At 41.4% G+C, this 12616-nt stretch overlaps 1 protein-coding gene across 1 annotated transcript in view; it reads left to right on the top strand.

Moving 5' to 3' along the window:
* The window catches only part of npas2 (neuronal PAS domain protein 2), a 74291-nt gene extending 71262 nt beyond the window's left edge, over nt 1-3029 (top strand). Inside the window, exon 22 of the mRNA XM_056285385.1 lies at nt 1846-3029. Coding sequence (XP_056141360.1) covers nt 1846-2073 — 228 coding nt within the window. The 3' untranslated portion in view covers nt 2074-3029. The remainder of the gene's footprint in view (nt 1-1845) is intronic.
* The last annotated feature ends 9587 nt before the right edge of the window (nt 3030-12616 follow it).

Here is a 12616-nt window from a genome sequence, read left to right as displayed (position 1 = left end):
GGGGATGAGTTGTTGCCTCAAGTGAAGGAGTTCAAGTATCTCGGGGTCTTGTTCACGAGTGAGGGTAGGATGAAGATTGACAGGCGGATTGGTGCAGCATCAGCAGTAATGCGGACGTTGTACCGGACCGTTGTGGTGAAGAGGGAGCTGAGCCGGAAGACAAAGCTCTCAATTTACCAGTCAATCTTCGTTCCAACCCTCACCTATAGTCATGAGCTTTGGGTAATGACTGAAAGGGTGAGATCGCGGATACAAGCGGCTGAAATTAGTTTCCTCCGTAGGGTGTCTGGGCTCAGCCTTAGAGATAGGGTGAGGAGCTCAAACCTCCAGAGGGAGCTCAGAGTAGAGCCGTTGCTCCTTCACACCGAAAGGAGCCAGTTGAGGTGGTTTGGGCATCTGATTAGGATGCCTCCTGGGCACCTTCCATCGTAGGTTTTCTGGGCATGTCAAACTGGGAGGAGACCCCGGGGTAGACCCAGAACTCGCTGGAGGGACTACATGTCCATTCTGGCCTGGGAACACCTTGGGATCACCCAGGAGGAGCTGGAGGGCATTGCTGGGGAGAGGGACATCTGGAGTGCCCTACTTAGCTTGCTGGCACCGCGACCCGACCCTGGAGAAGCGGCTGATGATGAGATGAGATGAGCCGTTTTATGTTTTGCAACCTCAGAAATTATACAATTAATAAGGGGTACACAAGAAACCATCTCTGCTAAAATATGATCAAAACTTAGCCTACATGGTAGAGTTATTGTGTTGTTTGTGTAAAGTAGGCTACTAGTATTTCACAAGCGCATGCGATATTGTCATCATGCACACACGATGTTCTAAAATGTGAATATGTTGCCTTTTTTTTTTAAACTTTGCTTGACTTTATACATTTTTCTTACGCACAGCCCTTGTAAAGTCTATTGTGGCGTTGGTACTGTAATCCACACAAACAAAAATGCAACACAAAGTATAATATTGGATGTGGGTATGTGTCCTGGTCGCTGCACTAGCGCCTTCTCTGGTCAGTTGGGGCACCTGTTCTGGAGAAAGGGGAACTGGGGGGAATAGCACGATCCTCCCACGTGCCCCTGGTGAAACTCCTCACTGTCAGGCGAAAAAAAGTGGCTGGCAACTCAACATGTATCGGAGGAGGCATGTTGTAGTTTGCAGCCCTCCCCGGATCAGCAGAGTGGGTGGAGCAGCGACCGGGATGGCTCAGAGGGCGGGGTGATTGGCCAGGTACAATTGGGGAGAAAAGGGGGGGGGGTAAAATAAATGGTAACACTTTAGTATGGGGAACATAGTCATATTAATTAGGTGCTTATTAGCATGCAAATTAGCAACATATTGGCTCTTAATTGGTCATTATTACATACTCATTAATGCCTTAGTCTGCATGGCCTTATTATACAACCAGTAAGCCATTAACTATGAGTTTTCCCTCTATAACCTCAGAATTATTGCTTATTAGTAGTACCATCTCAATATGCTTCGCTTAGTATGGACTTTATAAGGTGGTAGTACCACAAGAAGAGTTATTCTCCCTTACTAACACTTAATGAATATGGTCTGTTGTTACATAACAAAACACAAAACTACAAGTGTTAATAGTGTTAAATTACTTTAAATTAAGTTTTTGTTACTTAGAATATGTTCCCCATACTAAAGTGACATCTTGATCATTACTAATTCACTAGTAATTAAGTTTTTTTACTTAGAATATGTTCCCCATACTAAAGTGTTACCAAATAAATAAATAAATAAATGTAAAAAGTTAAAAGTTAATTATGACAGAATTTTTGTAAGCCCTGGGTACAGCACATTTGTCACTCCTTCACTGTTCTATGTCTACAGATGCAGACTCAAGGACTTCTACACAGTGGTTCTACTCCAGCATTCTTGCACACCACTAATGTCCAACAGCAAAGTACTGTAGGATATATCCAACAGCAAACACAGCAGCTGCCACAAGCACAACAACAACAGCAACCACGGCAGTCACAACAGCAACAAAGGCAACACCAACATTCCCAAAATCAGACTGGTAGCGTTTCAGACTTCCGAAATATGCTCACTCGGTAGCCTTGTGGACTCTGTGAGAGCGCTGCGATATCCATCACGATTGTCACGTTTTTGGTGACATGATGCTGTGGCATTTGGGACTTGGAACAATGAGACAAGCCGTACTTGGCGCCAAGATTTGTGTTCTTCGCTGTAAGCCAAAGTGGCTTTTCTTCTACAGCAAAAATGCTTGAAGGAGTAAGATTGCTTGTGGTAACCTTACTTCTGATAAGAAGTCACCCTTTTCGACAAAGGTGTTTGGTACATCATTGGAGACCGAACTACAAGTGGATGCTGCACTGACATGGTGCATCCTCCATGGATTTAAAGAGAGGGCTCTCTGGAAAATTGAATAGAGAGCCTGTTTACTGAAGGGCTGGGGCCTTTCTCACTGGCCCACGTCACACTCAACTGTCAATCAGTGACACTGCTGGAACAAGAGGATTATCCGAATTTTTAAGGGAAACAGTGCTTTCATGTTTTTACACGCGGAAGGGTTTTCAACAAACAACAGCAACGACAAAAAATTGGTCCAATCCAGCAGCAAGGTTTTCCCTCAGGTGTCTGATGCCTGATTCTTTATTATTATTATTTTTATGGTACCATTCCCTACTGTCCAGACGTATAGCTCTGTCAGTCAAAAAACAAAAGTTATATTCTCCTACAAATAATGGGCTAATGGTGAGGTCTGTTGTCCAGCCCTCTACTCACATAATGCAGTCATAACCCTAACCCTCAAGAGTTTTACCTTCTCTAAAAATGGCCAGGGAATCCATAACTGTTTCATTTTGCAGAAATGAGATATTTCTCATATTTCTCCCAATTTGCTCCAAGAACCCAATGTGTTGATTGCAAATATATATATATATGTATTTTTTTTCTTTTCAGCGAGGTCACCTGCAAGGGACCTATAGGCTGTTATGAGAAAGCTATATCTAGATTTTTAAAGCCTCAATCCGGGACTGAAGAAGGGGTATCATGGCTGTCCCGCCACCTTTTAGTTCAGAAGGATGGTTCTAAGTGCTCTAGATGAGCTCTGCAGCGTGGGCCTGGAAGTGAGACATGGATTACCAGTGGGGGTGGGGGGGTGGGGGGGTAAAAATGTGCCTTTAACTACCATGGTACTTTCATGGTGTGGTTTGATGGTTTTGTCTGATTATGGCTTTAAAAATCCAGCTCAGGTCCTTTGAAATACAAACTTATATTTTCATAGGTCATAATTCATTATTTTCAGTATCAATTTGAGCAAAAGACATTTAGATTTGTATCGGAGATATTTGTCACTGCAAAACACTTTTTGCAACGTTTCCATTTCTAGTTAGTCAGTCCTTAAACAGTACTCTTAATTTTTTTCATAAAGGTATAAAATTCGAAGCATTTCTCAATTTACTGAAACCTTAACCATTTCATATTTATTTATTTACCATCTGTTCCACAAAAAATGTATGGGGACTGGGAAACTGGTTTTATTTATTCATTTAGGCATTTAGGGATTAACCATTCTGTTGTAATTTCTTAAAGTTCCTAATATGCATTCATTGTAGGACACAAACTCATCCCCGTGGCAAGGAAAGCACAAATAACTAAATCAGAAAACTCTTCCTTGTCAAAGCAATGAAAACAGACAAACTGAAACACCGCCAACACCATACATTTGACTTCAAAAGTCTACCCGGTACCAACAGTAACACTAATATTAAGTTGCTCCTATTTCCTAAGGAACTACAGTAAGGGTCGATGCATTAAAGGGACATTTTGCCACTATTAAGCTGCACGTTCAGCAAGTGCTGGTGATCTATCTAGTCTTTAAAAACTACAATTCATTTTGACAAGAGAGCCATGTTCTGCCGAGAGAGCTGTTCTACATTACCTACATGCACCCATATATATTGCGTGAAAGTTTCTCAATGGCAGAGTCAAGTCAATTTTATTTGTATAGCTCAATATCACAAATTACAAATTAAAAAGAAAATGTAAAATAAATTAAAAAAATTAATTACATTAATGAAGAATTAAAAAGAGATTAGAACACGAACATCTCTGTCAATTAGCCTTGTAGTTCTTCCACCATCACATGACAGAAGGAAGCCAGTTTACTACAGCAGACTACGGCAATACAGACAACATTGGCAAGTATTGGGTGCGTTACAGAGGTGCCATCGCTGTGATTAATATGTGGAAATATAGTAAAAAATGGCGAAATTTCCCTTTAAATCTAAGCGAATGCTGCAGTGATTCGGGAAATGTAGTTCAAAGAATATGAGCACTGTAATGTAACATTAATGTTTGTTTATACGGATACACTTCTCTCAGGTTACGTGTAGAATCAGCCCTCACAGTATTTTTTGACAGGTATTAATCTTTCCAGTCCACCCCATTCTGTTTTTTTTTTTCTGTTTTTATATGAGATTGTTAATGTTTATGTTGGTTTAGCTGCAGAAACTTTAAGGCATTGTCTGTAAAACTGTTTATCAAACCTCATCACTGTGCACCTTAAGTCATTCTAAGGTTGAATATTGAGTAGACTTTTAAAAAGACAAGAATAATGGCAGTAATTTCAAAATGGCAGTAGCGAGGTTTGAAATTGAGTTGTACAGTCTGAGTAGTAGTTGAGCAACTATTATGGCTACGATGTCGTAGCACTCACTCGCCTGAATCACTTTTATGAAAGGAAAACACCTGACATACCAGAAACGGAGTGTCTCTTTTAATGACAATCAAAAAAAATTGCAAACAGTATGCACACAACTTTCTCTATCAGAGTCAAAAATTATAGAACTATTAAATTTATACTAACTTGTACACTTGCACACAAGTCTCCCAAGATGAAGGAGTTATGGCCAAATCTCAGTAGAAAATGTGTCTCATGCTTCATTTCTCTGAAACTCCCTGAAACCTTTTCCCTGATACTCACTGTGGCATGCACAGTTACGCTACATTATCTGACAAGGACTCAAAGCAGAGTTGAAGCACTGCTGATAATGAGTCCAAGGAACGACTTGGTGAATCTTTGTTAAGCACAACAGGCTTTGTGTCCACCGGAGACTTGTGGGGGAAAAAAAGACCTCTCTTTAGAGCCTTGTGCTGTTGAGTGCTGCACCTCTCTCCAACGTTTAAACTATTCCAGCTTTTGCTGATGCTCACAACTCAATGTTAATTTTAGTTCCACCCACTAATAATAATGAAGGAGGGGTGGGACCACAGGGGAAGTAAAACAACAACACAGGGCTAGGCGAAAATAAAATGTTATTTTTCTTTCAGTGGTGTTGTATCGGGATGACATTCAGATCTTCTCACATCGTGACACAGTTTTGCTTTCCAAATTAGTGATAACGAGAATCTGTTACCTAACAGTTCTCACAAAACAAGGTCTGAAAACATTTGCGGGAGTGCTATTCTAAAACCAGTTTTGGTTTGACATCATACTTAGCAGTTCCAAACAATTCAGCGTGTTGAAGCTCAGCTGGAGGCTTTACGGTGGTCGTTTTGCACTTGTAGGCAGATATCTTGATGTATATTGTGAAATGGTGTCAAACTCCCTATGATTATCATGACAACATTTTCTATATTGCCGAGCACTGAAGCTAGATCTGCTTTGGTAAAGCAGAGGAGAAATAAAATAATAATGATTAAAAAAAACGCAAATGAATGAATAGCGTCCTTAACAGAGAACTCCTATTTGACATGTTATATTCGTCTCATCACATACAAGTGCTTGCCTCCAGTGCAAGCGCTTTGCAATAGGTCTCCTCTGGTGGACACGGCCTTATTTTATGTGTTCAGTTAGGCTCGAGGGTTTCTGAGAGTATATTTCTCTAATAAGCTGCAAGCAGCATTGCCAGCTCTTCTTTCAGATTAGAGGCTTCCTGGCTCCCCAGAAGTCACGAGAACTCTCTCGATAACACAGCCAACTGATCGGCACACTAATCTGTGAATGACCTTACATGGGAGGGAGTGTGAATGAGAAAGCAGCCTGTATTTTTACACAAAGTTAGACGCCACAATTGTAAACTAACCGTTTGTGTATTTACAAGAACTATGTTCGATTATGCATCAATGCGGAGGACAAAAAGCAACATCAAAATTAAGCCAAAAGAAATTAGCCTACATATTTTAAACAGAGACACCAGTCTAGATCATTAACTACTAACCCAATAAGATAAAGACTAAATCAGGTACTACTTGGTTTTTTTATGCCATATACCTTATATTACGCAGTTTTTAACCAGCGCTCAGTGTTGTGCATCACTCTGCCCTTATAGTGAGACTGACTCGTGTGAGCGTTGTGGGACTGGAAAGGAGACTCGGGGCAGCTCTTTCAGCAGACTCGGCTCTTGAGCATGGATCATTTGTGTGCATCTACATCGCTTTATGGCCAAATGTATTGATTCCAACATAAACTTTCTCCTTAAAGAACAGAAAAGAAGTTGCTAGTTTTGTCATTAGTCACTTTGACAAACGAAGTCACCGGGGGGATCGTAAGTCACCAAGTTGTCTATATTTGCTTGCAAGCAGCTCTCATAGCAGGAAAGTAGTCCAACCCATCTGAGGGGGACTCGAAGGGGGCTGAACACCAAGTTCATGTCTATGCTGTACTTGAAACCATTAGACCTTTCTTTTAATTTCTTTGTTTTCATTTTCAAGGCGCCTAAGCCTGGTTGAACACATTTCAACTTCAGAGCCCTGCTAGCAATTTGTTTCTTTGCCCCTCTCCCCTCCCCTTCCCATTGGGATTAGCTTGTTCAACGGGAGCATGTGAATGAGTGAATGAGCGAGATCCTCTCCAGGTCCATGAGTTGCTTCACATCAAAACACTGTCCTTATCGGACACTGAAAGTCTTGCTGGCCGCCTACTGGTCTGTCAGTTACTTTCACGAAGACTGGTGCTGTTCATTACGATTGAAGACACACTCAAAAGTTTTAGAAAACTTTTAGCATGTTAAATTCAGTGCCGTTTACCACTTCACTATGTGCAATGTCAATTTTGAAAACACGAATGTTAATTTATACTGTTCAAAAATGTTTCAGAACAGATGTGCTCTGTATATAGAGTTGTATAATAAGCCAATGTACTATGTAAATTATATGGAAATATTTTTATATGGACACTATCTTAACATTCCTTCAACCATGAATATCAGTAGTATCTTTTCTAGAGTACAAGTTGTTTTCACTAAAGGGTCTATTAGAATGACTGCAGTTCTTAAACAAGACTTGGTCTGCATGGCTGTGGCTGTGTCTCGAGCGGGATGGCAGGACATAATGATGAGTTGGCCACTACAGATCAAACTGTTTTTTAACATTCATTTGAACCGCTTTCAAATCTTTACACATAAATGAGATTTACATTTTATCAACAAAAAAACCCCCCATGCCAATGGTCATTTTGCATAGCAGGGCATATTGTGATCTCAACGAGTTGTTCCCTAACTGAATTATTTAGATACAAACGAAATAGAATAAGCATCATATATTTACAGTCTATCTCGAAAATGTAGAGATAGTGTAACTGTCAAAATGAAGGAAATGTCTGCGTAAACGAGGCACAGGTGAAGATGAGTAAACACAGAGCCATTTTTCACTGATGGTTTTGAGCCGGTGGTGGAACGTGTTGATCCACATGACACGGGTCTCCTGTGGTGCAACTCTGGCCACATCCAAAGGAGCACTTCTGCTGGTTTGATTTGTCCTTAACTAGACACATCTCACACTGGCAGGAAAAACACGTCTCTTTTGTTCCATGGGATCTTAGCGTTGTCAGAAGCTCTCATTGAAACCAAAAGGCACAATAAGCTGTAGCTTGAGGCTTAAGTGGCCCCTTTGATTTTAATAAGGAATGCCAATAATGCCAAAAAGCAGTTTAAAGGGAAACATTTGCCCACAATGTGACAATTTTCTCTTCGTGACAAAATAATAACAACAAAATGTAATGTGTTTCCTTTTAAGGCAGATTTTGGGGCTCTGTCTAAGTGATTAATCGCAGGGTTCGAGAAATTTGCAGCGCTTGTGTTTGAGCCACACCGCATTAAGACTTAACTTTATTTTTTATTTTTTTGCTTCCTTAATTTTGACAGTTACCTGTCACCTTTGAAGGGGAAGCCGTCACCGATAATGACTTTTAAATTATTTTGCAAGCGCCAGCATCTTTTTTTTTTTAAATGAAGATTTTTTTTTCTTTCAATTTATGTTTCGTGTTGCTGCCGCTCCAGAATCATCAAACCAAGTCATCCTACGAGTACGTGACATGCTACTAGGATGGCTGACATTGATGTTCACATGCCTACATCAAACACTTTGTATTTGTCTTCACTTCCAGATGTTTAGCATTGAAACTTGAATAGCACAGTCTGTTAAGCTTTCTCTCCAACAGGTCATGCAGTCCATAGTATTACATTTTCCTAGGCACAAAGAGGTCATATCCCAAAACTGATGCAGTAACTGAAAAATGTCTCGCAAAATATCAGCCTAAAATTAACTGACAGTGGGTTTTTTTTAAGGTTTGGTTCTGTCTAACTGCATCCTTCATAACCTTTCTTTGGTCCATGTCTGTATGCAAAATATGGCATCGTATAGTTTTATTGCCTCGTGAAACCAGTTGAAGAAATTGCCTCATAATTTAACTTCTTGGCTACAGTGAGTGAATCGTGTTCTAAACGTGTTTGCATTGTGCTGATTGTTGGCTAAGCCCCGAGTCCCTGACTTGCTTTCGACCAAACCACCTCTTCTCTATGATTGAGAGCCACTGCTACCCAGTGGGATGTTGGTTCAGTCCCCCGACATGAACTTCTTTGTTGATTTCCACTCAAACGCTACTGTCTCACCATGTAGTTAAGTAGAAATACTCTACCAAGCAGTAGTTGCTGCACTATTTTTTTCCTCCATATTTTATTTCATTGTCAATCTTGTTGAAGAGATGTGATTTTAATCACATTAAGTCACTACTTTCATGATTTTTTTATTTTATTTAAACAAAAAAAAGTGACTGCCAACTTGTGTATGAGAGTGGGCAGTAACTTAATTGTTTCTGTGGAAAAGTTACCAGGGTATGAACAAGACAGACCTGGTACAGCCATTTCTGCAGTTGCAATGCAGAAACAAATGTTGGATATATTGTATCATAGAATGTACAAAAGTTTAGAACATATAGTTGTTTATTTTATATGTCTAATAGATTGCAGATATGTTACATGATTTTAAAATTAAAGTAATTTTGTAACAGATGATGAAGTGTCTTACTAGAGGAGATGAGGCTTTCTTTTGCGTTCAAGTTGGTGTTGCACAGTCACTTGTATGGTTTGTTCTTTTTCTGTATTTACCATCAAAATAAGCTTTAAAATATTGTTAATATTGTTTTAAAAGAAATTAATAAATAAGTTTACATTCTAAAATATCTTGGATATTAATTATATGTTATATTAAATTATTTATAAATCAATCTGAATATTGTGAAATATTTGAAAATAAATATTTTTAAACATACACATTACTATTCCACAGAACTGTTTATTTGGCCACCCACATATTTGTTTATAGACCAGTTCATTCAGAAATGGGTCAAAGTAAATTATTTACATCATAATCCACCCTTTAGCTCTGTCTTCTCTTTCTCCTTGAAAGGAAGTCATGAGGGAACTGGACAGGAGGTGTAAAGGTTTTCCTTTACGGCTCAGAAATGTCCAAAGACTTATTCACAATGAGTCTCTTTGCCAGATTTCCCCATTCACAGAGCAATATAATTCCTTATCAGGTAAGCTTGATAACGACCATGAAAAGTGTCCAGCCCTGGGATAAGGCATGTTTAGGCTGTCCAGGCTAACTGGATGTTAGATGGCTCAAGAAAGCTTAGCTTGCATCTTTGTTTCTCTGTTTTAAGTTAGGATTCATTTATTGCACTGCTAAAAACATGTTTGGCTTGATAGACCTCTTGCTCTTATATGAGATTTTTTTCAAATGCCAGTTAAAACTGGGGATTGAATTGTGAGGCATTGCCTGCAAGTCATTTCAGTGTTGAAAAAAATATTTATCTTGATTTGTTAATGTTGAAACTTTTGCTTGATATTGTTCATTGTCACCATGTCTTCGTCTTCCTCTTCTTTCAGCTGCTCCCGTTAGGGGTCACCACAGCGGATCATCCATTTCCATTTATTCCTGTCCTCTGCATCTTCCTCTGTCATGCCAGCCACCTGCATGTCCTCCCTCACCACATCCATAAACCTCCTCTTTGGCCTTCTTCTTTTCCTCTTCCCTGGCAGCTCCATATTCAGCATCCTTCTCCCAATATACCCAGCATCTCTCCTCCACACATGTCCAAGCCATCTCAATCTCGCCTCTCTTGCTTTGTCTCCAAACCATCCAACTTGAGCAGTCCCTCTAATATAATCATTCCTAATCCTGTCCTTCTTCATCACTCCCAATGAAAATCTTAGCATCTTCAACTCTGCCACCTCCAGCTTCGCCTCCTGTCTTTTCATCAGTGCCACTGTCTCCAAACCATATAACATAGCTGGTCTCACAACCATCTTGTAAACCTTCCCTTTGACTTGCAGGTATCCTTCTGTCGCAAATCACTACTGATACTCTTCTCCACCCTACCTGCGCTCTCTTCTTCACCTCTCTTCTGCACTTCCCATTACTTTGGACAGTTGACCCCAAGTATTTAAACTCATACGCCTTCATCACCTCTACTCCCTGCATCCTCACCATTCCAGTCCTCCCTTTCATTCACGCATATGTATTCTGTCTTGCTCCTACTGGCTTTCATTCCCCCCCCCCTTTTCTCCTCAATTGAATCTGGCCAATTACCCCACTCTTCCGAGCCGTCCCGGTCGCTGCGCCACCCCCTCTGCCAATCCGGGGAGGGCTGCAGACTAACCACATCTCCTCCGATACATGTGGCCTCGCTAGCCGCTTCTTTTCACCTGACAGTGAGGAGTTTCATGAAGGAGACGTAGCGTGCGGGACGATCACGCTATTTACCCCCCAGTTCCCCCTCACCCCGAACAGGCGCCCCAACCGATTAGAGGCGCTAATGCAGCGACTAGGACACATACCCACATCCAGCGTCCCAACTGCAGACACGGTCAATTGTGTCTGTAGGGTCACCCGACCAACCCGGAGGTAACACAGGGATTTGAACTAGCAATCCCCGTGTTGGTAGGCAACGGAATAGACTAATTTTTCTTTTTCTTTTACATGGTGATGCTGGTTGCGTGGCTTGGGTCCTGGGCTGTTGCGGTAGCATGTGGACACTGCTTGGCATCCTGCTCATCATATTCTTAATAAATTTTATAATTCCATTATAATTCTGTTATCCTTCTTATTCTTCTACTTGGTGTTTATTGGCGGTTGGCAAACAACGAATTGGTGCATTATCAACACCAACTGGTATGGCGTGTGGATCAGAATGTTTATTAGTTATACTACCCCCCCCAATTCTGTTGTCCTCTTTCTGTAAATTGTGTAAACACAACATCTATTGCACGTTGTCAATCTTGGGAGAGAGAGCCCTCCTCTGTCGCTGTACCTGAGGTTTCTTCCTATTTTTTCTCCCTGTTAAAAGTTTTTTTTAATTTATTTATTTTTTAAGGGAGTTGTTCCTTATCCGATACAGGGGTCTAAGGACAGGATGTTGTGTTGCTGTAAAGCCCCTTGAGGCAAATTTGTAATATGGGATATTGGGCTATACAAATAAAATTGGCTTGACTTGACGACGCTACCCGAATACCCTTTCATTCCTCTCCTCCCCAGTACATACCTCCACCTCTCCTCAACCTGCACCCTACTCTGGTTACAGATCACAATGTCATCCGCAAACATCATAGTCCATGGAGACTCCTGCCTGATCTCATCTGTCAACCTGTCCATCACCACTGCAATAAGAAAGGGCTAAGCGCTGATCCATGGTCACTATGTATTTTGCATGTTCATCTACCATGTACTTATACAGGAGTGTAAAAGTAGCCTTTGTTTACTGTTAGGTTTTTTTTTTTACCTTTCAGAGCTTAGTGCTATTGTAAATTCAGACAGTCTTCCCTAAAAATATAAAAATAGGGTGTCCGGGTAGCGTAGCAGTCTATTCCATTGCCTACCAACACGGGGATTGCCGGTTCGAATCCCCATGTTACCTCCGGCTTGGTCGGGCATCCCTACAGACACAGTTGGCCGTGTCTGCGGGTGGGAAGCCAGATGTGGGTATGTGTCCTGGTCGCTGCACTAGCGCCTCCTCTGGTCGGTCGGGGTGCCTGGTAAGGGGGTAGGAGGAACCGGGGGGAATGGCGTGATCCTCCCATGCGCTACCCAGGTGAAAATCCTCACTGTCAGATGAAAAGAAGCGGGAAGATACCCGTCCTCGTCACTGCTCCATCCCCTCTGCCGATCCAGGGAGGGCTGCAGACTACCACATGCCTTCTCTGATACATGTGGAGTTGCCAGCTGCTTCTTTTCACCTGACAGTGAGGAGTTTCGCCAGGGGGACGTAGCGCATGGGAGGATCACGCTATTCCCCCCAGTTCCCCCTTCCCCCTGAACTGGCGCCCCAACTGGCCAGGAGGCGCTAGTGCAGCGA

The sequence above is a fragment of the Lampris incognitus genome, chromosome 8 (genome assembly GCF_029633865.1).
Source record: "Lampris incognitus isolate fLamInc1 chromosome 8, fLamInc1.hap2, whole genome shotgun sequence".
NCBI classification, from domain to species: domain Eukaryota; kingdom Metazoa; phylum Chordata; class Actinopteri; order Lampriformes; family Lampridae; genus Lampris; species Lampris incognitus.
This window is presented reverse-complemented; position numbering and strand designations above follow the sequence as displayed.